General features: G+C 38.4%; 1 protein-coding gene across 2 annotated transcripts in view; it reads left to right on the forward strand.

The window, feature by feature from the left end:
• The window catches only part of CTNNA1 (catenin alpha 1), a 182,786-nt gene that overhangs the window by 10,931 nt on the left and 148,066 nt on the right, over nucleotides 1-23,789 (forward strand). For both annotated transcript variants that reach the window (XM_040444605.1, XM_040444606.1), the window contains exon 2: nucleotides 23,162-23,268. In XM_040444605.1, the coding sequence (XP_040300539.1) occupies nucleotides 23,164-23,268 (105 nt within the window). In that variant the 5' untranslated portion in view covers nucleotides 23,162-23,163. The remainder of the gene's footprint in view (nucleotides 1-23,161; nucleotides 23,269-23,789) is intronic.

Here is a 23,789-nt window from a genome sequence, read left to right on the forward strand (position 1 = left end):
AGGGGCAGAGAGAGAGGGAGACACAGAATCGGAAACAGGCTCCAGGCTCTGAGCCATCAGCCCAGAGCCCGACGCGGGGCTCGAACTCACGGACCGCGAGATCGTGACCTGGCTGAAGTCGGACGCTCAACCGACTGCGCCACCCAGGCGCCCCTAATGTAATTTTTAAATGGTCGTAACGAACACTCAAGATTTATGTGTAGGGTGGGGTGTTTCCTGCTATTGGTGATTTGTCAATGATTATGTCTGTCTCATGAATTAGGATGATAACGTGTTTTTAGGCGTTAGACAGTGTGTGATCACAGGAGGGGCAGAGAGAGAGGGAGACAGAATCCAAAGCAGGCTCCAGGCTCTGAGCTGTTGAACGGTGAGATCATGACCTGAGCCACCCAGGTGCCCCAGGGAGGAGTTTTGTTTTGTTTTGTTTTGTTTTTAATTTTTATTTATTTATTTTTTTATTTTGAGAGAGAAAGCACGGGAGGGACAGAGAGAAAGGAAGAGAGAATCACAATTAGGCTGTGTGCTGCCAGTGCAGAGCTGGATGCAGGGCTTTGAAGTCAGGAACCATGAGATCAGGACCTGAGAAATCAGGAGTTGGACACTCAACCAGCTGAGCTACCTAGCCTGCCTTATGAGTTTTTAATCTTTTAAGTCCCAGCTGGAGAGCTTAGAGTTTGAACTTTGCTATCTGTGTAATGAATAAGAGAATTTATGAAGTATATTTATTTAAACTTCTAATGTGATAAAATGATAAAATTTAATTCCTGAACAGGAAATGTTTTTATTCATATTAAGTGGGTTGTCTTGCAAGTTAAACTAGTGAGCTAGGTCAGTACTTAAATAGCATTAAATTGCAGGTTTACCTTCCTTAAGACTCTTCTAGACCTTAACATCTTTTGGTAGATGCCGAGCTCCTTCAGGGTAATTACATCCTTCTGAATCTTTGACTCCTATGATACCTGACTCATTTTTTTTAATTAAAATTTTTTTTAAATGTTTATTTACTTTTGAGAGAGAGAGAGAGATAGTGAGACAGTATGAGCGGGGGAGGGGCAGAGAAAGGGAGATGCAGAATGCAAAGGAGGCTCCAGGCTCTGAGCTGTCAGCATAGAATCAAGCTCATGACCTGAGCCGAAGATGGTTGAAGACGGATGCTTAACTGACTGAGCCACCCAGGCGCCCCTGATTCATTTATAAACCCATAGCAGATACTCTTCAACAAATACTGAATTAGTTATAGTAGGTATACATATGCTATATATAGGATTGTGCCAAGGGGTGGAGGCATGGTTTTACATCCAGTTTATTAAAGTTAAAAAAAAATTTTTTTTTTAATGTTTATTCATTTTTGAGAAACAGAGACAGAGCATGAGTGAGGGAGGGGCAGAGAGGGAGGGAGACAGCCAGTCAAAGCAGGCTCCAGGCTCTGAGCTGTCAGCACAGAGCCTGAAGCTGGGCTTGAACTCATGGACCACGAGATCATGACCTAAGTTGAAGTTGGACGCTTAACTGGCTGAGCCACCCAGGCGCCCCTTATTAAAAAAGTTTTTTGTAATAAAGCTCATAGCACCTAAAGATAGACACTGGTAACGTTTTGGTGTACATCTTCTAATCTTTGTTTTTGGGTATGTATATTGACAATAACTTTTATAAAAATTAGTTTTTACTTTGTCTTCTTTTGTAATCTACTGTTCATTTGTCGTAATTTGAACATTTCCCCTATTAGTAGGATAAGATTAACCTTTATTTTATGTATCCCTTTGAAAAAGGAAACACCACCAAATATACTAGACAATGACATCAATTGTAAGACCCATCCAGATGTTAGAGGCTTAAAAATGTGAAATATGTATGCTTTAGAACTGATGATATATGATTAATTGCACAGTACCGATATAGCATATTAATGATCGCCTACTATTCCATTTTGTAGTTTCTTTTTGATCAGCCCTATTAGACATTTAGTTTGCTTGTAGAGCCGTGTTAGTGTAGCTCAATCTTCTCCCCATCTTTGATTATTTCTTGAGGTTAACTTGGAAAAGGTTTGCTACTCTTAAAATATTTTTTTAATTATAGTTAAACATACATAAGATAAAACTTTCCATTTTAATAGTTGTTAAGTGTATACTTCAATGGCCTTAAATACATTTATGATGTGCAACCATCATCACTATCTATTTTCGGAACTTTTTTGTCATCTGAAACAGAAACTTTGTATGTATTTGACAGTGACTTCCCATCCTCCCCTCTACCCAGCCTCTGATAACCTCTCTTCTAGTTACTGTCTCTATGAATTTGCCTATTTTAGGTACTTCATATAAAAGTGGAACCATACAATATTTGTCCTTTAGTGTCTGGCTTATTTCACTTATTGATACAATGTTTTTAAGGTTCATTCATGTTGTAGCATGTGTCAGAATTTCCTTTTTTTTTTCCCTTAAAATTTTTATTGTGGTGAAATAAACATAAAATTTACTATCAATGGGGTGCCTGGTTGGCTCAGTTGATTAAGCATCCGAACTTGGCTCAGGTCTTGATGTTGCAGTGAGTTAGAGCCCCGTGTTGGGCTCTGTGCTGATAGCTCAGAGCCTGGAGCTTGCTTTGGATTTTGTGTCTTCTTCCTCTCTCTCTACTCCTCCCCTGGCTCTCACTCTGTCTCTCTCAAAAGTAAACATTAAAAAATTCAATAAAATTTGCTACCATTGATTAATGATTTAGTTTAAATATTTATTTTGAGAGCGAGAATCCCAGGCAGGCTGTGTGCTGACAGGGGAGAGAGAGACTGATGTGGGCTCATTTGTGACCTGAGCTGAAATCAAGAGTTGGTCGCTCAACTGATTGAGCCACCCAGGTGCCCTTTTGTGTTTTTTTAGAGAGATAGAGATTGTGTGCACGTGTGTGTAAGAGAGCTAGTGTGGGGGAGGGCCGAGGGAGAGACAAAATCTCAAGCAGGCTCCATGCCAATTGGGGAGCCCCATGCAGGACTCAATCTCAGAACCCTGAGCTAAAATCAAGAGTTGGATGCTTAACTGACTGAGCCACCCATTTGTCCCTAAAATTTACTCTTACCTAGTTTTAAGCCTACAGTTCTGTGATATTAATTACATTTATGTTGCAGTGCAACCTTACTGCCATACATTTCTAGAAATCTTTTTATCTTGTAAAAGTAAAACAACTCCCCATTTTTATTAAACAACATTATGAACTCCCCATTTCTTTCTTACTCCAGTTTCTGGCAGCCACTATTCTACTTTGTCTCTTTGACTGCTCTTGGTACTTCATAAAAGAATCATGTAGCATTCGTCTTTATGTCTTGTTTTACTTATTAACTATTTACTTATTAACTAATTCCCTTATTAACATATACTATGTCTGTATGTCTTGTTTTACTTATTAACATAATATCCTCAAGATTCATTCATGTGGTAGCATATGAAAATTTCCTTCCTTTTTAAGGCTGAATAATATTTTATCATATGTATGTATATATACACACACCACTTTATGCTTATTCATTCATTTCTTGATGAATGATTACTTCCATATTTTAGCTACTGTGAATGCTGCTATGAACATGAATATACAAATATCTCTTGGAGACCCTGCTTTCACTTTTGGATATACCCAGAAGTGGAATTGCTGGATTATACGGTACATTTATGTTTAATTTTTTGAGGAACTGTCAAACTTACCACTTTACATTCCTACCAGCAGTGCCCAAGGGCTCTAATTTCTCTATTTCTTTGCCAATACTTGATATTTTCTTTTTTTCTTTTTTTTTATGGTAGCCATCCTAATGAATTTGAGGTGGTATTACATTGTAGTTTTTTTTTTTTTAATTTTTTAACGTTTATTTATTTTTGAGAGACAGAACATCAGCAAGGGAGGGGCAGAGAGAGAGGGAGACACAGAATCCAAACCAGGCTCCAGGTTCTGAGCTGTCAGCACAGAGCCTGAAGCGGGGCTCTAACTTAACAAACTATGAGAGCATGACTTGAGCCGAGGTCGGATGCTTAACCAAGCGACCCACACGCCCTCATTGTAGTTTTGATTTGCATTTCCTAATGATTGGTGATGTTGAATATCTTTCATGTGTTTTTTAGACATCCCTATATCTCTGGAGAAATGTCTATTCAAATCCTTTGCACATCATTGGGTTGTTGTTTGGTTTTTAGTTTTAGGAGTTTTCTCTATTTTCTGAGTATTAATCCCTTATCACATATGACTTGAAAATACTTTCTTCCATTCTCTGGGTTGCCTTTTGATTCTGGTAATAGTATCCGTTGATACACAAAAGTTTTCATTTTGATGAAGTTCAATTTATCTATTTTTTTCTTTTGTTACCTGTGTCTTTGGTGCCATATGCAGGAAGTCATTGCCAAATCCAATGTCATGAAACTTTTACCCTGTGTTTTCTTGTAAGTTTTATGGTTTTAGCTCCTACATTTAGGTCTTTGATTCATTTTGAGTTTATTTTTCTTTATGATGTTAGGTAATGGTCCAACATCATTCATTTGCATGTGGTTACGCAAGTTTACTCAAGACCATTTGTTGAAAAGACTGTCTTCCTCATTGACTGATTTTGACACCTTTGTCAAAAATCATTTGACAGTAAATGTCAAATTTGACTGTAAATGTCATTTCTTTCTGGACTGTCCTGTTCTGTTGGTCTATATGTCTGTCTTTATGCCAGTACCACACTGTTTTGATTACTGTAGCTTTGTGTTAAGCTGATGTCAAAATAGCTCTTGAAGCTAACAATATTTTGTATTATTCTGTGGTTTAGTTGTATGTACGTGCTGTTGTGAAAATCAAATGAATCCAGTTAACTTTCCTGTGTTTTGATTGTTGAAGTGATTACACAATTGTTTGAGTTTGTTAAAACTCAAGGAATAGTATAACAGAGTGAATTTTAGTGCATATGAAAAGTGATACAATAGGCAAAAATAGGTTTTTTTCAAGTTTGATTACTTCCTCAGCCCAAATCATTTTTTCCTCATGAGTGACTGTGAAGCCACACCCTTAAAAGTAAAAGTATTCTGGGGCGGCTGGGTGGCTCAGTCGGTTAAGCGTCCGACTTCGGCTCAGGTCATGATCTCACGGTCCGTGAGTTTGAGCCCCGCGTCGGGCTCTCTGCTGACAGCTCAGAGCCTGGAGCCTGTTTCCGATTCTGTGTCTCCCTCTCTCTCAACCTCCCCCGTTCATGCTCTGTCTCTGTCTCAAAAATAAATAAACATTTAAAAAAAAGTAAAAGTATTCAAGAATTTTCATTATAATGTCCATGTTAGCAGATTTAAGTCTTTTTTTTTTTTTTTTTAATGTTTACTAACTTTGAGAGAAAGAGAGAGCATGTGTGTGAGTATGAGTGGGGGAGGGACAGAGAGTGAGGGAGAGAGAGAATCCCAAGCAGGCTCCCCACACTTCTGTCAGTGCAGAGACAGGACTTGACATGCTCAATCTCAGGAACTGTGAGAGATCATGACCTGAGCCGAAATTATGAGTCAGAAACTCATGAGTCAGATGCTCCAGGTGCCCCTGGAGGATTTAAGTCATATTAGTACCTTCTATTTTCTTTTAAGAAAAAAAGTTAAATACATCAGGCATCTGTGAGCACTTCATGGAACAACAGTTCCTAAAATTTGCCCAGATGTGAGTGTGCTAGCTTCCAGACCTTAAGGGTGTTTGTACAGTGTGTTGATCAGCTCAGCACCTCACATGGTGGGCTGGCTTGAACGTGCTGAACAGTGTGGGGAAGTGGACAGTCTGGCTTGACTTGCCCTGTCTCATGCTGTTTGCTCACTTGCAAGAGCACTATACTAAATTTATGCATTATTGAAAGTTCAAAATGTGCAGAAATAACCATGCTTCAAAATAAAACTTCAACATTGCTCTTTCTCTGTTGGAACCGCTAAATGTTCATTATTTTCTTCTTTAGTTATTTTCATAGCTATCAAACTTCTCTATGTGACAGTGTGCCCCTAGCCCCATTTCTAATGGAGCTTGAAATTAACATGATTTCTGTTTACTTGTTGATGGACTGTCATCTATCAACCCCAGTTTTTGATAGTGATTTAATTTGTGCTTTTTCAGTGGCTCAAGTTTGGAGTAATGCATATAATGTAAATATGATTTGAAAGGCAACTTTGAGTGTTCCTTAAAAAATTTTTTTTAATGTTTATTTATTTTTGAGAGAGACAGAGACAGAATGCGAGTGGGTTAGGGGCAGAGAGCGAGGGAGACACAGAATCTGAAGCAGACTCCAGGCTCCAAGCCGTCAGCACAGAGCCCGACCTGGGGCTCGAACTCACGTGCTGTGAGATCATGACCTGAGCAGCAGTCGGCCACTCAACTGACTGAGCCACCCAGGCGCCCCTTGAGTGTTATTTTAAATGTTTGTAATGTAGATTGGTCATTTGGAACAAGTATTACATGAATAGTGTGATTTGGTTTAAAAAAAAATTTTTTTTAATTTGAATATGTTTTTTTTAATGTTTATTTATGTATTTTGAGAGGAAGAAGAGAGAGAGAGCGTGCTCACAAGCAGGGGAAGGGCAGAGAGGGAGAGGTGGAATACCAAGCAGGCTTTGTCAGCACAGAGCCCAATGTGCTGTCACAAACTGAGATCATGACCTGAGCCAGGGTCCAGAGTTGGATGCTTGGTGCGCCTGGGTGGCTCAGTTGGTTAAGAGTCTGACTCTTGATCTTGGCCCAGGTCATGATCTCATGGTTCTTCGTGGGTTTGAGCCCTGTGTCTGTGCTGACAAGTGCAGAGCCCACTTGGAATTTTCTCTCCTTCTCTCTGCCTCAACCCCACTCGTGCTTGTTCTCTCTCTCTTCAAAATAAATAAATAAACTTGGAAAAATTAAAAAAAAAAAAAAAAAAGATGCTTAACCAGCTGAGCTGCCCAGGTGCCCTGGGTTTTAAAATTTGTTGTCAGCTGGGGGCGCCTGGGTGGCTCACTGGGTTAAGCATTGGACTCTTGATTTGGGTTCAGGTCATGATCTCATGGTACTTGGAATACAGCCCCAAGTCAGGCTCCATGCTGACAGAGCAGAGCCTGCTTGGAATTCTCTCTGCCTCTTTATCTCTGTTTTTCTTTCTCTCTGTCCCTCCCCCTCCCCCTTGCACTCTCACTCTGTCTCAAAAATAAAGTAAATATACTTAAAAATTTTTGTCGTCTGTCCCATGTTCCAATTATAGTAGAAGAGCAGGAATTACACTGTGGAAGTTGTTATAATTTTAAGCTGTAAAGTTTTTTTTAAAAGAGACTTCCAGGGCTTTAGAGAAGAAACAAACTGTCATTTGCCTTAAAATATTGTAATGAATAATTTATTGTTATTTTTAAAAAATATTTATTTTGAGAGAGCGTGTGTGGGTGCATGCAAGCGGGGGAGGAGCAGAGAGAGGAAAGAGAATCCCAAGCACGCTCCTCCATTTACTGACTGAGCCACCTAGGTGCCCCTGTAATGAATAATTTGATCCAGTTTAATCTCAATGTTAAATAACTGGTCTTATTCCTTAATTGCTAATTTAAAGACTAGTTCTATCCTGGATTGCTTAATTTTGGCTATTGCATTTAACTGTATTGAGCTGTGGATTTCCCTCATTTTCTTATTCTGAGATTTCGTTATTAAATATTGTCATAAATAAGTGGACCATCATTTACATTTTCAAAATGTTTTATTGTATCATTTTTGTTTTGTTTTTGTTAATATTTGACATAAATTGAAGATGTGAATTGGAAGCCTGTTTAATTATTAGGTTACATAATCCTCTACTGGTTTATTAACCAGGTAGAACTGCAGACTGTTCTGAAAACTGAAAGTGCTATCATAACTCAGGAAATGCATTCAGTGTGGCCCATTTCAAGTGACATGAAGGATAGGAGCCTTTGCTAATAGTCTGTTTACCCTGTGCAGCTCTGATACATGCTTTTCTTTGCAAGCAAAGATGCATTGTTAACTATTCTCTCATGGTATGATGAATATTTCATTATGTTAAATATTTCAATATTAATCTAGACTCTTAATCATGGTTTGTGAAAAATGATAGTGCAGTGAATAAGGCAGAAGCTGAAAGAGTAAGTCAGTGTTCATGGGGTTTTCTGTTTGTGGGGATCTCTGAATTGGTAAAGGTTTCTTACAGTCATCTTTTATCATTTTCTTGCTTCCTTGGACCTAAGGGTCATCATATTCTTAGAAAAGCTGTAGTCTGACTTTGAAGTGTATCTTTAGAAACCTGTCATTTTGCAGAGAAGTGGCTAAGTGAAATGTGAGCTTGATCTCTTGGGAGGAGGAAGGAAAACCAGGGAAATGGCAATACTTGAGAGAAATTTAAGCTTCTTTGGGGTCATTAAGACCAGTGAAAGACATAATGTTTTCTAGGTATCTTTATTGAGTCAGTGTCAGAGGCAGCATTTAGTTTGCTTTATCTCTACTTCAGTGGAAAGGGTTCAATTAAATACAATAAGTCTGCCTTTCAAAGCACATGCTGGGAGATGTTAAGAATGTGTAAGTCACCTTTGCTAACCTCAAGAAGTTTACAAACTAATGGGATTATTAGTCTTGCTATAGCAGTCTGTACTTACTTTTGCTAATCTGTAAGAAGAGACATTTCTTATTTCTTTCCACAAGTGCTAATGTTGCTAGATGAAATCTAAAACAGTCAAGGCAGGTATTAATCATTTATAGATTGTTACTAGGTGAAAGTTATCATGCTCAAAAAAGCCATGGTCCCTGTGTTCAAAGGGGAGTTCCCAGTTTCCTGGGAGACAGATGCACTGACAGGGCTGTGTGGCAAGTACTATAATAGAGATACTTGTGAAGTGCTGGGGGAACCCAGAAAAGAGGCAACAGTTCTTTCTGTGGGAGCAGAGGACATTTGTGTGAGTCTTGAAGGAAGATGGAAAAGTCTGGAAAGATGCTTTGGGCAGAGGAAAGGGCTTTTATAAAGGCCTGGAGACATGAATGTGCATTGGAGAAGAATTTCACAGAGTGGATGTAGGTGACTAGTCTGTTAGGCTAGTTGCAGTCAGGTTTGTTTACAGGAGTTTGGGTTTCACCCTGTTTGTGGTGGGGAAGTAGTCCTTCAGCCTTTGAGGAGTGGATTCTATGATAATGATAAATTAGGCTGTCTGGATAATGATTGGAAATGAGAAGACTTCTAGATATTTTAAACCAGAATGTAGTCCAGAGCCCAGAGAGAGGAAGGGTTAGTAGAGTCAGGTATTTACTGATGTACAGAGGAGGGGTAGGGAAGAGGATGAGAGGCCTAGAGTCTCCTTCTAGGGTAGCTGGTTGGGTGCATCTTTGGTCAGCAGAAATGGAGAAAGCCAAAGAGGGAGAAGATTTGGAGGAAAAAGCTTGGCTTATGGCCTATGGAGTTTGAATAACTTATCTCTTCAGTTGCTTGTTGGGAAAAGTCCTTTAGATTGGAGAAATGCTGCTCTGGCCACTTCTGACATTCACTGTGGTAGCTGTGAAAAGGTGGAGTTTGCTTCTTTGTTTTTTGGAGGGTGGAGGGGTTGGTTTTAGGGTTTCTTAAGTAGTAGCATAAACTATAAGAATAGAATGGGTCCTGTGTATTTAAAAAATATATATATGTGTATATATTAAATAAATATATATAATTAAAAAATATATATTTTAAATATGTTTAAGTAATCTCTACACCCAGTGTGGGGCTTGAACTCAAAACCCTGAGATCAAGAATCTACATGCTCTTCTGACTGAGCCAGCCAGGTGCCCAGGGCGCAAAGTATTTTTAAATTGGGAAAGATAAAGACCCATACCTCTAATGCCTTTGATTTCTTTGCTTATCTTCAAACCTTATTTTTTGTCATTTAAATATTTATCTTCTATTTTTCACTCATGTTTGTTCTTGGAAGTCGTCAAGGTTCTTTGTTGCCATTGTCTCCTCTTATAGCCTGAAACAGTATCCTTCCCCCCCTCTCCTACAAGAGATCTTCAGTGATGACTCCCTGACCTTTTGGGGACTCCCTCCTGGATATTCCTCTTGTACACTGATGTATTACAACTGTTTTCTGTTGTATTGTAACTATTTTCCTGTCTAGACTGAGCTCTTTCCCCCACCTTTTTTTTTTTTTTGAAAATCTTCAACTGTATAGAAAAGTTGAAAGTAATAGAGTGAGCACTTGATTCATCAATTCACTTAGATTCACCAGTTGTTAACATTTTTCATGTTTGCTCAGTTGCTTTATATAAGCTTTTTTTGAGGCATTTGATAGTGAACTGTTGATACCAGGGAACTTCACCCTTAAATTCTTCAGCATATAATTCCTAAGAATAAGACACTGCCTTTACCTAACTATAGTATCACATGAGAAATTCTATGTCACAGGAGAAATTTTACATTGATATAGTAACATAATTCCATTTAAAGAGAGGTCCAAAAATCTTGTTGGTTCTCCCTGGGAACTTAGGAACTTGGGAGAAATGCAGACTCTTACATCCTACCCTAAACTTACTAAATCACAATTTGCCTTTTAGTAAGATTCCCAGAAGTACTTACTGATCTCATGGTATAGTCCATAGTCCTATTAAATTCAAACAGTTGTCCCAGTGATGTTTTTTATGTTTTTTTTTTTTTTAAATGCAGGAATCAATAAAAGGTCACAACTGCATTTAGTTGTCATGTCTCTGTAAAGTATTTCTGTCTCCCTCGTCAAATTGGCACTTTGGAAGAGTTTAGGCCCGTTTTGTAGATGCTCTACGGTTTGGATTGGTCTGATTGTTTTAATTTTTGGCAGTACTATGTATGTGATGATGTATCTTTCTGAGGGCATCTCAACAATTGTCACATTGTTCTGGTGGTGATGCCAAGTTTAAACACGTGATTAATTAGCATCTGCCAGATTTCTCCCTTGTAAAGATCCCTATTTCCTTTTGTACTGTTGGGGAGGAAGAATTTCCTTTACCCTTAAGATCCTTCTAGCTGGACTAAGAACCAAATAGACATTAGACTGATTAATAGGAGAAAATCGAATTTGATAATGCACGTAAGGTGGGGCACCTGGGTGGCTCAGTTGGAAGACCATGCAACTCTTGATACCAGGTTTGTGAGTTCAAGCCCCATGTTGGGTGTAGAGATTACTTAAAAATAAAATAAATTTAAAAAAAGTGTATGCAAGGGGAATCTAAGCAAACATGGAAATTCCAAAGACAGGCAACAAAATGCTTATATGAGCTAAGGAGAAAGATAGGGGCCTAAGGATATGAAGGAGAGAAAGACCATTAGAAGGAAGGTGAAAGGAGACATTTGGAAAACAAAGGTTGCCCTATTAGTAGATAATTTTCTTAGGTAAAGATAATTTGTTAATAGCTGTCTTCCTGATACAAGCAGGGAGTTGAGGGGGAGGTAGAGAGCTTTTACTGAATCTGCTGGGTTTTGATTGCTTTTAACTCAAAATGTTCATGCCAAAGTGGCCCATTTGGAGGAGGCCTGCCCCTGGTCCTCACAGTACTTAATAATTAATTGCTGTGATGATCTGATAGGGAATTCTTTAAGAAAAAAATTTTTTTAATGTTTATTTATTTTTGAGAGGGAGAGAGAACAAGCAGGGAAGGGGCAGAGAGAAAGGAAGACATAGGGTCCGAGCGGGTTCTGTGCTGACAGCAGAGAGCCTGATGTGGGGCTCAGACTCACAAACCTTGAGATCGTGACCTGAGCTGAGTTGGCCACTTAACCGACTGAGCCACCCAGGTGCCCCTTTTTAATTGTTTTTTTTTTTTTTACTGTTTATTTATTTTTGAGAGAGAGGGAGACACATGGAACGTGAGCAGGGGAGGGGCAGAGAGAGAGGGAGACAGAATTTGAAGCAGGCTCAAGGCTCTGAGCTAGCAGCCCAGAGCTGAATATGGGGCCCAAACTCACAAACCCTGAGATCATGACCTGAACCAAAGTCAGAAGCTTAACCAACTGAGCCACCCAGGTGCCCCTAAGAGGGATTTCTAATTAGTCTTTTTGTCCCTTGCACGTAGCAGGATCCTAGGATGTGGTAGATGGTCAGTGAATGGCAAAATAGATTATCACTAATGACAAAATTAGTTTCATCAGTATTAGAGACAATTCTTATTTTCACATTCAGTCTGGGTAACTTCCTAGACTCATTCCAAGTTCAGGCATCTTTTCTCCTGGCTCTCCAAGAGTACAGTCCTCTTCCTGTGGGCTTCTCCTCAGCTGTGTGAAAAATTTCTCTGCCTTTTAGTCTCATTGTTCTAAAACAAAAACCTCTTTTCCCTTTTGTCTCTCATTTCTTTTGTGTGAGTCCAGATGCTGGTTTCATCTTACTTGCTTTTTTGACCAGAGTCATTCCAGTTTCTTATGGAAACAGGGACTTCCTGTGCATCTATAATCAGTTGTCTGTTACAGTGGCTTAGTGCAGCTTTCTGAGGAACACTCTTCTGTTGTTCATGGTCTCAGCCATATGGGGTAGAAGGTGAATACAGGAATAGAGATATTCAGTTCGTACTGTATAAACACTCACTTCAGCAGCTTTGGAGCTTTTTGTTTTTTCCTTCCCTTGATCTTATGTGTTTTCTTGTTGTGTGTTCCAGACACATAGGCCTTCTCTTTCTCTAAGTCCCAGGAGATGTACTTTGTTACCTCAGCCTGAACGCTTTTCCCCCAGAAACTTACTTGCCTGACTCTTCCCTTGACTTTCAAATTTCATTTAAAAAGTTATCAAGATAGAAAGGCCCTTGAAGGACCCCATCTAATTCCATTACCATTGTCCTGGTTAATTTTCTTCCTAACACTAATATAGTCTAGTTTACTTATTTATCCTATTACTATAATGTTGTTTCATGAAGGCAGGGTTTTTTGGTTTTGTTTTGTTTTGTTTTTTTTTCAACGTTTATTTATTTTTGGGACAGAGAGAGACAGAGCATGAACGGGGGAGGGGCAGAGAGAGAGGGAGACACAGAATCGGAAACAGGCTCCAGGCTCTGAGCCATCAGCCCAGAGCCTGACGCGGGGCTCGAACTCACGGACCGCGAGATCGTGACCTGGCTGAAGTCGGACGCTTAACCGACTGCGCCACCCAGGCGCCCCGGTTTTTTGGTTTTGTACCATGCTGTTAGGAATAGTGCATACATGGAGAAAGCACTCAAATATGTGCTGTTGGAGTTGCTGAATGGTTGACTGAATATTGTTTTTTTAGTTTTACCTTTTATCCTTTGCTTAGTGCTTTTGCTAATCATTGTGTCTCCTGATGATTGTGGAATGACAGTGTTTTCATTCAGCTGTTCTTGTGTTTCCTTACTGTTTTTGGTGCTCTCAAGAAAACAAGAAAAGGAACATAATAAGTGATTAAAAGTTTTATTACAAAAATAATTATAATTTTTATAAAATAATCATTATCATCAAAATCGTTAAAAATTAATAAATATCTAGCCAAGTGTCCTTTTTCTCATAGATTTATATACCTGAAAGGAAAGGGACAGCTTCTACTATGTGCCATATAAGTGCCTGATATAAAATGTATTTGGGTATGATGATCACATAGAAGTCATTGTTTAATGCAGTAGATGGGAGACTTTTTACTCTTTTTTTTTTTTTTAATTAAAAAAAAATTTTTTTTTAACTTTTATTTTTGAGAGAGCGAGCGAGCATGCACGCAGGGGAGGGGCAGAGAGAGAGACACACACACACAGAATCCGAAGCAGATCCTAGGCTCTGAGCTGTCAGCACAGAGCCCCCCACCTGGGGCCTGACCTCACAGACCATGAGATCATGACCTGAGCTGAAGTCGGACGTCCCACCAACTGAGCCACCCAGGCACCCTGGGAGACTTTTTACTCTGATGATGTTTTGGCTCTTATTTATTTAGTTAGTTAGTTATTTAGTCATTAATTTTTACATTTATGAGAGAGAGACAAAGTGAGCAGGGGAGAGGCAGAGAGAGAGAGGGAGAGAGAGGATCCCAAAGCAGGCTCTGCACCATCAGCAGTGCAGAGCCCCTTGAGGGGCTTGAACTCACCATGAAATCTTGACCTGAGCTGAAATCAAGAGTTGCTTGCTTAACTGACTGAGCCAGGCAGGTGCCCCTATTTATTTGTTTGTTTGTTTGTTTATTTATTTATTTATTTAATTTATAAAGTTTATATACTTAGCTGAAACCAAGACTTGGGATGCTTAACCCACTGAGCCACTAAGGCACCCCTGTGTTTTCATACCTCTTATTTTCTTATCCCTTCTTCTTTCTTCTGCTTCTATTCCCATCCTATTTACATTTTAGAAGAAAGTGATAGGCTTGGTGGGAGGGAATTTAGTAAAATTGGCAGATGTCAGAGTGAGTCTTAATTATAAGGGTTACCTTGTGGGTTTTTTTTTTTTTTTTTTTTGACAGTTACTGGAAGCTTGGAGAGTTGAGATTCCAACATCGTGTTAATAACTCTGTTTAATGCAGATGCAACTTGGCTTCCCTGTTACTGCATTGAGGAATCCACAATCCTATATCTTGTGCAATGTGACAGTTAACCATTACTGTGGGTACTTTTAATTTGAAAATTTCCTGATTTGCATTTAAATGAATCATCCTAACATTGCATCAACTTAACCTTGCTGGTGAAAAAAAAAAATGGCACGGAGTAGCATGGTAAGGATATTCTAAAGCCTTGGATTGGACAGGTTTTAAGAATGATGTGGCCATTCTGTTGTAAATGAACATTTAATGTCTTTAGAGAAGGTATGTAAGCTCTTCTCACCAATGAGGCAGTTTGCCAACAATCAGCCTCCTTGGTTCTGATGGAACTATCCTTTTATTTTCTGCTCATTGCTTCTCCATTCCTCTTTCTATCATAAAGATTGCTAGTCATACGCCTACATCTGTACCCCTTTCTAAATTTATAGCGAACTTTTGCGTAATAGCCAGGATTGCTATTTATAAGGTAATGAAGACTGAATAACTACAGTTTAACTTTTTATTTAGTTCCACTAAGCATGTTCCCTCCTGGAAAAACCTAAGGTTGCTGTAATTCATTAAGGTTGGCTAGCTCTAGTAGGTTTTGTAATAGATCTTGTGAAGGAGTGCTCTGTAAGTTAATTGGAAAACTAGAAACTGCCAACAGTTTAAAAGTTATTTGTTTAGCTACTCTAAATAATACCATTAGTTGTAGAGAAGCAGAAGATATGACAAAGATTAAGGCAGGAGCTTTGTCTTGGTAGGCTTGTAAATATTTTAAAATCAGTTTGCATAAATTCATTTCAACTAATACTGTGTCTGCTCTGCATAAAGCAGCTTGCCAGCAACTTAGGAGATATAAAGAAGCATAAGCATAGTTATCATCCTTAAACTTAAAATATAGCTAGGAAAGCCATAGGTTAAACTTGGGAAAAATTAATTACATTTAATAAAATAATTCACAAGCTGTTGAGAGAATGCAAATGAAACAAATACTAGAATTTCAGTGCTGGAAGGACTTGGAGCCTGGGATTCAACCCCCTTTATTTTATAGGTGAGAAAACTGAGGAGCCAGTAAGGTAACTGGACTTGCCCAAGTCAGAGAGTAAGTTAGTGACAAAGCTAGTACCAGAAGCCATGTTCTTTCCAGAGAACATATTCTCATTAGATTTAAGTGCTCTACTTGTACTTTCTGAAATCCTTTTTGGGTTGGGGTCACCAGAAGCATAACTTGGCTCTGTAGTATAGTTTAATAATGTTCGGCATCACTTTTGGCAGGGTCTTTGATTAAAGGTGCTGCACAAGGCACTCTGCTTCCATCATGGTTATTGAAAGACTTGAAAACACCCTGAATGGGTTCTCAATTTTCAAGTGTCAGTATATTTCAAGTTTTTCAACGTGAGTGAGTGATTGAGTCCTTTACGTTAACACTTTTAGCAGCCAGAGTCTGGTGAATTTTTATCGGGAGGTTGGAGACCTCCTCAGAGACATTACTTAATAGAAAGTGGAGTTCTGGAATATAGAACTGGAAGGGACTTCAGGGGAGAATCTTGTTCACTGTTTGCAAAGTCTGGACCAACAGAGCAAGCATACTACTAAGATATGTTTGTCTCACACTGTGGCAAAATATTTTTGAGTGAGTTGCTGACACTAAACTTGTGAGACTTCACATAAATATGTGCATCTCTGGGTCTTTTGAAAAAATTCGTATGATCTGCCAACCCTACATCTGCGTGATAGATAAAGAGTGCCTGGATTTACCTCTCCTGGCTTCTACTGGTGGTCTCCTGGAGAGGTCAGGTATCTTTTGCAATTTATTATTGTGCTTATACTCTACCTTTTTTTCAAGTTAAGAAGAAAGTGGAATTATTTTGTATCCCAAAGTATCAAAATTAGAAACAGAAAAGACCAAGAGGGCTTTTTTTTTTTTGAGAATGTTTTTATTACTAACGAGTGTGCAGATTTTTGGGGTACTCTTGTTTTTTCTCTAAGCTAAAGCTAGCTCTTTTCATGTGTCAGAGAAGCCTGTGTGCGCGTGTGTGTGTGTGTGTGTGTGTGTGTGTGTGTGTTTGTCCTGACTTGGTCGGTCTGAACTTCACAGGCTTACCTTGGGCAGCTTCCTCTTTGTGGTTTCTCTGGAACAGCCTTCTTTCTCTTTGGCAACTTCCTGGTGGCCTGAGACCCTCTTTCTCAGCTCAGGGCTCTCATCTTGGTCCCCTCTTTTGCTCATGAAGGCCCGAGTTGTGGATTCTAAAGCTTTAGGAGTGCATTTGTGCTGTTTGGACCTTGATTTGCTGGTTTTCAAAAGTTACCAACTCCTCAGGCCTAGTGGCTTTCCTCAGTAGGGGTTTGACTAATTGCCCTTCCCTGGGTGCCTTCTTTTCAAGACTTTTTATTTCAAGAAAAAATGGAGGGGGTGCCTGGGTGACTCAGTCAGTTAAGTGTCCAGCTTTGGCTCAGGTCATGATCTCGAGGTTCACCAGTTCAAGCCCCCCGCTGGGCTCTCTGCTGACAGCTCAGAAGCTCAGAGCCTGGAGTCTACTTTGGATTCTGTTTCTCCCTTTCTCTCTCCTCCTCCCCTGCTCTCTCTCAAAAATAAACAAACATTAAACAATTAAAATATATATATAACGTTAAAAACAAAAAAATGGGGCCGTTTATTTCTTTGGGAAAGTGAATTGTTATATTGTTGTACTTGTTTAATAATTAAAACACAAATGTGACCACCTGTCTACTTGAAAACTAGCTTCACTTAACTTACCTCTTGGCACCTTCCCTGTATTACCCTTACCCTTGAAAGGTTTTCTGTTTCATTTGTGTTGTTGCAGTGGCTGTGGAATGCTAGGATACAGGAATGCAGAGTCTACGGGGCAAATCATTCTTTCTGAAATGTCTTATCTGTGACATTTGATGACATTTGCTTTAGCTGTTGTCAGCCCTTTAGCAATCTAGAGCACTCCATCTCCTAAGGTTTACTGACTTGGGCTGATCAGTTTTGTGGGCAGATAACCTTTAAAAACCAAAGTGTAGGCCTGACATAATATAAGTGTGTAGAGCAAATTTGCCCACTTTCATTGAAACAAATTTCCTGGAAACTGGCATTCTGTGTTACCAGATTAAGCAAATCCAGATTCCTTCTGGCATCCAATCTCCAGTGATTCTAGGATGTTTTGATGCTTATATAAATCTGTGAAATGTTAGATGATGCTTGCATTAATGTTTTCAAAAATTTCTAAAATGTCTACGTGTTGTGCCTGAAGCATGCATTTATGGGAGAGGACACAAACATTTTTATATTAAAGTTGTCAAGAGTGGGCTTGTCACAGACAGGTGCAGTTCTGTCTTGTCCTGGTCATCATTTTAATGTATAGAATTTAGGTGTTGATGTTGCTTTCCGTAGAGTCTAGAACTGCGCTGTCTGATGAGGTAGTCACTAGTGGTTGTTTGAATTAATAAAATGAAAAAAAATTAAATCAATTCCTCAGCCACAGTAGCCACATTTCAAGAGATCCTTCTCCCTCTTCTCTCTGTCTTCCTCTCTTATCCTCTCCTACTTCTCTCCTCTCCTCTTACCTCACCTTCTTCCCCTTCCCTTCCTCTCTACTCTTCCCTTCTCCCCTCTACTCCTACCCCTCCCTCTGTTTCCATCTCTTCCTTCATTTCTCTCTTCCTTGTGTCTCCTCTTTCTTCTTTCTTCCTTCTTCCCATTCTCCCACTTTCCATTCCTCTCTATGTATGTAACTTACATTTAGTGTATTATATTTTTCTGAACCAAGTGAGATGAGAGTAAGTTGTAGACATCATGCCCATTATATGTAACAAGGACATAACTACAGTATAATTGATGAAAATATGAAAATTTGACACTGATACACTATTACCTAATTTAGAACTTACTCACATTTTATCATTTGTCTCAATTTTTTTTCCTTCAAGTACAGTTTCATTCCAGAGTTACTACATTTAGTTGTCATGTCTCTTTAGCCGCCTTTAACCTGGAAGAATTTCTCAGTCTATCTTTGTTTTTTTCTGACCATGACATTTTTGAAGACTGTAGCCAATTAATTTGTAGAGTATCCCTCACTTTGAGTTTGATGTTTCCTCATGACAAGATTGGGGCTAGTTTTGCTAGGAAGGAAATAGCAAAGTAATGTGTCCTTCTTTAGTGCATTCTGTCAGGAGGTATATGTTGTCAATTTGTCCTATTGGAGATGTTGATTTTGATCACTTGGTTAGGTGGTATCTGCCAGGTTTTTCCATTTTAAAGTTACTCTATCCCTCTCTCCCTTTGTGATCAGTAAATAATCTGTTGGGAATTAGGTTGAGACTATGTAAATACTCAATTTCTTAGAAAACTTTCAGCCACTTGGTTTAGCATTCTCTGATGATTCTTCCCTGAATCAATTATTATTATGATGGTTTGTAAATGGTGATTTTTTTTCTGAATACATTATTTCTTCTACATTTATTAGTTTCTTATTGTATGGAGGAACTTTTCCTTCTCCTTTATTCATATTAACCTGGTCTCTCAGATTCTAATTTTATTTTATTTTATTTTATTTTTTTTAATTTTTTTTTCAACGTTTTTTTTTATTTTTTATTTTTGGGACAGAGAGAAACAGAGCATGAACGGGGGAGGGGCAGAGAGAGAGAGGGAGACACAGAATCGGAAACAGGCTCCAGGCTCTGAGCCATCAGCCCAGAGCCTGACGCGGGGCTCGAACTCACGGACCGCGAGATCGTGACCTGGCTGAAGTTGGACGCTTAACTGACTGCGCCACCCAGGCGCCCCCAGATTCTAATTTTATTGAGTGGATCATAATCTGTTTAATCTTCACAAAAAATTCTCTGAAGGTAATGATTGTCTTATTTTACAAATGAGGAAGGAAGTTCAAAGTCGTTAAGTGATAATCAAATATACCTCTTGATGGTATTGTCCTTACATAAAGATGTAAAGATTACAAAATAAAGATTCTGCTTTTTTTTATTATAAAAGTAGCTTTTTAAAATGCCTGTATAATTTTATAGTATCAGAAAATACAGTTAAGCACAGAGAATGTTAAAACTACCCATTATCCCCAACTCTTAGAGATAACACCATTGTTAATATTTTGGTTTATATATCTAGATATTTTTATTCCTTTCTGCAGTTATACATTACATAGTTTTGAAATCTCTTTATCATCTTCAATCTAATATATTTTGAACATTTTCTCATAAACTTCTGTAACATTTCCCCCATTTTTTTTAGATGAGAAATTTCAGGTGTACAAAGATGCTAAAATAATAAATCTGAAAACACCTATCCTCTACCTAGGTTTAATAGTTATGAGTGTCTTTTCATAATTCCTTGATCTCTCTATGTATATATTTTAACTTTTGCTGAACTATTTGAAAGTTGCAGACATCTTTATATTTCACCCCCTAAATATTGTAGCATGCATCTCCTAGAAAGTCACTTTTCTACAGAGCTACAGTTTCATTATCATACCTGTGAAATTGAGGAGTAATTCTGTAATAACATCTAATATTTAATAAGTGTTAAACATTTACCACTTTCCTTACAAATGTCTTAATAGCTGCTTGTTTCAAACTGTTGTCCAGACAGGGTACATGTATTGCATGAGATTCTTATGTGTCTTGAATCTATTTGTCTAGAATAGTCTTCTCACCTTCTCCCTCCAAGTACTGACTTTCTGAAGAATTAAGGGCCTTTTATCTTATAAAATATGCTACATTCTGAATTCGTTTGTTTCCTTATGGTGTCGCTTAATATGCTTCTGTATCCCCTAGAAACTTGTTTCTTATGAACTTGAAATAGGATAGATTAGGGTTTTTTAACCTGCAGTGCATTTGGATTGGAAAAATTTTGTCTTTGTTTTCACTATTAACAGGAATTTAACATTTCCTTCTGTTATTAATGTAGATAACAAACTACTTTTCATTTGAACCTGTAACTTTATCACCAGTAGGAATCTCAGTGCTTTTCATATCTGTAGTAATTATAACATGATACCATGAAAACAAGTGCATGTTCATTATTACTTTGAAGTAGTCATCAGACTTCTTGCCAGGTTTTATTTAATGTTAATAAAGAAGCACATGTATTACTGTTTCATTCATTTGTTTGTAAAGTATCTTGATAACCAAATTTCAGTACGTATGTTTCCTTTGTAATCCTTTGAATTGTGTTTTACGCATTTGAAAAAACATTCTAAGAAAGGGCGTTTTAGTTGAACTATCTAAATACAGAATCCAATACTAGCTACAGGTGGCTCTTGAACAGGTGAAGTGTGTCTTGTTTGACTTTAAGTGTGCCCTGATTGTAAAACACATCCCATATTTGGCCACTTAGTACTTATCTAAAATATAACTTAAAAAATACTGAATATATGCTGAAATATTTTTTTGGATATATTGTGTATAGTCACATTTCTTTTTAGCCCCCCCCTTTTTTTTTTTTATTTTAGAGAGCGAGAGTGGGGGTCGAGGGGCAGAGGGAGAGAGGGAGGAGAAGAGAGAGAAAATCCCAAGCAGGCTTCACATTCAGCACGGAGCCTGATGCGGGGCTCCATCCCACAACCCTGGGATCATGACCTGAGCTGAAATCAAGACTCGGCTGCTCAACTGACTAAGCCATCCAGGCACTCCTCTTTTTAGTCTTGTAATATTGTTACTAAAAAATTGAATATTACCAGGTGGCTTACATTGTTTTTCTATTGGATAACGTTGGTCTTTAGGTTTTACTAGACTGCCAGAAGGTTTGATGGCATTGAAAAAGGTTTTGAGTTCTTACATAGAGGCTTCATTAGACTCTGGTTAAACATTTTTGCAGTAACACTGCAGCTCAGTCACACTGAGGCTCTTGAGAAACATTTAAAGCTTTTTTTTTTTCATCAAGAGTACTTAATAGGTAATACAGAATACTTTAAACATCTTCATATTGGGAAGCATATAATATTAAGTGTTTCATTATCAACGATGCTAAGTTTAGTTATTTGTTTAAGAGGGTGCCCATTAGATCTCAAATTTGTAAAGGTATGTCTTGGCCCCTTGTAATTGGTAACCTGTTAAGTTATACTTTGGCACCTTACAAGTATCCTGTTCCCCCAGTAGCCTTTCACTTAATGGTGTTAATATCCATTGATAATCTTTGCCTGAATCAGTTACTACATTGGGGTTTGCAAAATGGTCATTTTCTAATTCTATTCTACCTTCATGGTAAAGAAATTCCCTCGCCACTGTCTTTTTCTTAAGAAGATCTTTATGGTCATAGGATATCTTTTTATGTACCTTCCTGCCTGCCTATCAGTCAGGCAGTTGTAGTCATTATATTTTTTGATACTCAACTTGTCAGAAATTTGCCAATGGAACCTTTGTTTCCTCTGTGTTTTGATAGGTGAGTCTTTGTACCCTTCTTTGCTTTCTGCAGAATAGGATAACTCAGAGCTGGAGTAACTTCCCTCCCTGCTTTTTTTGGAGGAGTCTTGGTTCCCTTTAATGGAAAGTGGCATTTAATAGAAATAAAGACCTGAGCAGTGAGAACAGTGTTTTTGTTTTTTTCCCTCTAAATTTTGTAAACATTGTTTTTAAGAGTGGTACAGTATTGTGTGATCGGTTGTATGCTTTATTTAGGGATCTCTTTGAAATTTGTGCTTTATTATGATTGTATGCAGTGCTGTTGTGAACATCATTGTATCCAGCTTTTTCCATGCACCTTAATTTTTTCTTTAGAATAAAATTCGGGAAATGGAATTTCTGGATCATAAAACACCCCCTTCTAGGGTTTTAAATATCTGTCAAGTTGGTTGTCTGAAAGTTTGTATTTGTGTTTACCTCAGTTATGTACCTCACCTTTTTTCCTTTTGTCTTTAAGGCACTACTTGAAAAAAAATTTTTTTAACATTTATTCATTTTTTGAGAGACAGAACGTGAGGGGAGGGGCAGAGAGAGGAAGTCACAGAATCCAAAGCAAGCTCCAGGCTCTGAACTGACATCACAGAGCCTGACATGAGGCTCAAACCCACAGACCACAAGATCATGACATGAGCTGAAGTCGGACGCTCAACTGACTGAGCCACCCAGGCGTCCTTTAAGTCACTACTTATACAAGCAGTCACTAACTGTTGGGTGTTTTCATTGAAGTCTTCCCCTAGACTTAAAGCCTCTAATGGAAGTTTACCTTGACACTGATACATTGATATTTGACTAAGTGCAACTCGAAATTTCTTCTGGCTATGAGTGATAATAGCTGTAGGTGCAGAGGGCAGCAGACTTAAGCATTATGTTTTAATAGAGTAAGACAAGATGTTCTCTCAGAATCCATCAAAAAATGAAGGAGTTATACCTTGTAGGTAATACTGCATTAGAAATGTTATGGAGTATGAAAAATCAGAATCAGGCCTTCATTCACTTTAGCTTTTCATCCTGCTTCTAAGTTGTTATGGAAAAACTAGAAATAGACCTGGCTTGGTGCCAGAGAAGCCCAAAAGGAAAAGCTCTATGTGTTTGGAATTGCTTCTTGTGGTACCTCTACTGTTTATAAACTTGGCATCTGAAAGTGTAAGAGGTTAAGAGTTACTGGGCCCTCTTGTACAGGCTAGTAAGAATTTTTCCCCCTCTTGTGGTGAATGTAGCTTTGTTGTTATAAAACTCCTTTATAAAAGTAGAAGATTTGTTATATATTTCATGTTTGTGTTTGATGTTTGCCTCACTTTGGCCTTTTGTTTCCTTTTCAGAAATGACTGCTGTCCATGCAGGCAACATAAACTTCAAATGGGACCCCAAAAGTCTAGAGATCAGGACTCTGGCAGTTGAGAGACTGTTGGAGCCTCTTGTTACACAGGTAAAAATCTGCAAACAAATATATAGGTGTAACATGGTTCCATAGTAGTAGTCCTGGGAAACAAACACAGAGCATGGTTACTTAATTCAAAGCCTTATTTTGAGTGGTTGAGTTTAAGTTGATAGTATTTAGACGATTTGGCACCACTAATTATTTAAATATTGATGCATGGATTCTTTTTTTTTTTTTTTTTTTTAATTTTTTTTTTTTAATGTTTATTTATCTTTGAGACAGAGAGAGACAGAGCATGAACGGGGGAGGGTCAGAGAAAGGGAGACACAGAATCAGAAGCAGGCTCCAGGCTCTGAGCTGTCGGCACAGAGCCCGACGTGGGGCTCGAACTCACGGACCGTGAGATCATGACCTGAGCCAAAGTCTGCCGCTCAACCAACTGAGCCACCCAGGTGCCCCAATGCATGGATTCTTTTAACCCTATAGGAGCACAGTTACTGCCATTTTATTGAGGCTTATTGGCATTAATTGGGGATTAGTGGTATGTAATGTAACTTACCAAATGTTTG

This window comes from Herpailurus yagouaroundi, unplaced genomic scaffold (assembly GCF_014898765.1).
Source record: "Herpailurus yagouaroundi ecotype Mexico unplaced genomic scaffold, PumYag 192, whole genome shotgun sequence".
Taxonomy (NCBI): domain Eukaryota; kingdom Metazoa; phylum Chordata; class Mammalia; order Carnivora; family Felidae; genus Herpailurus; species Herpailurus yagouaroundi.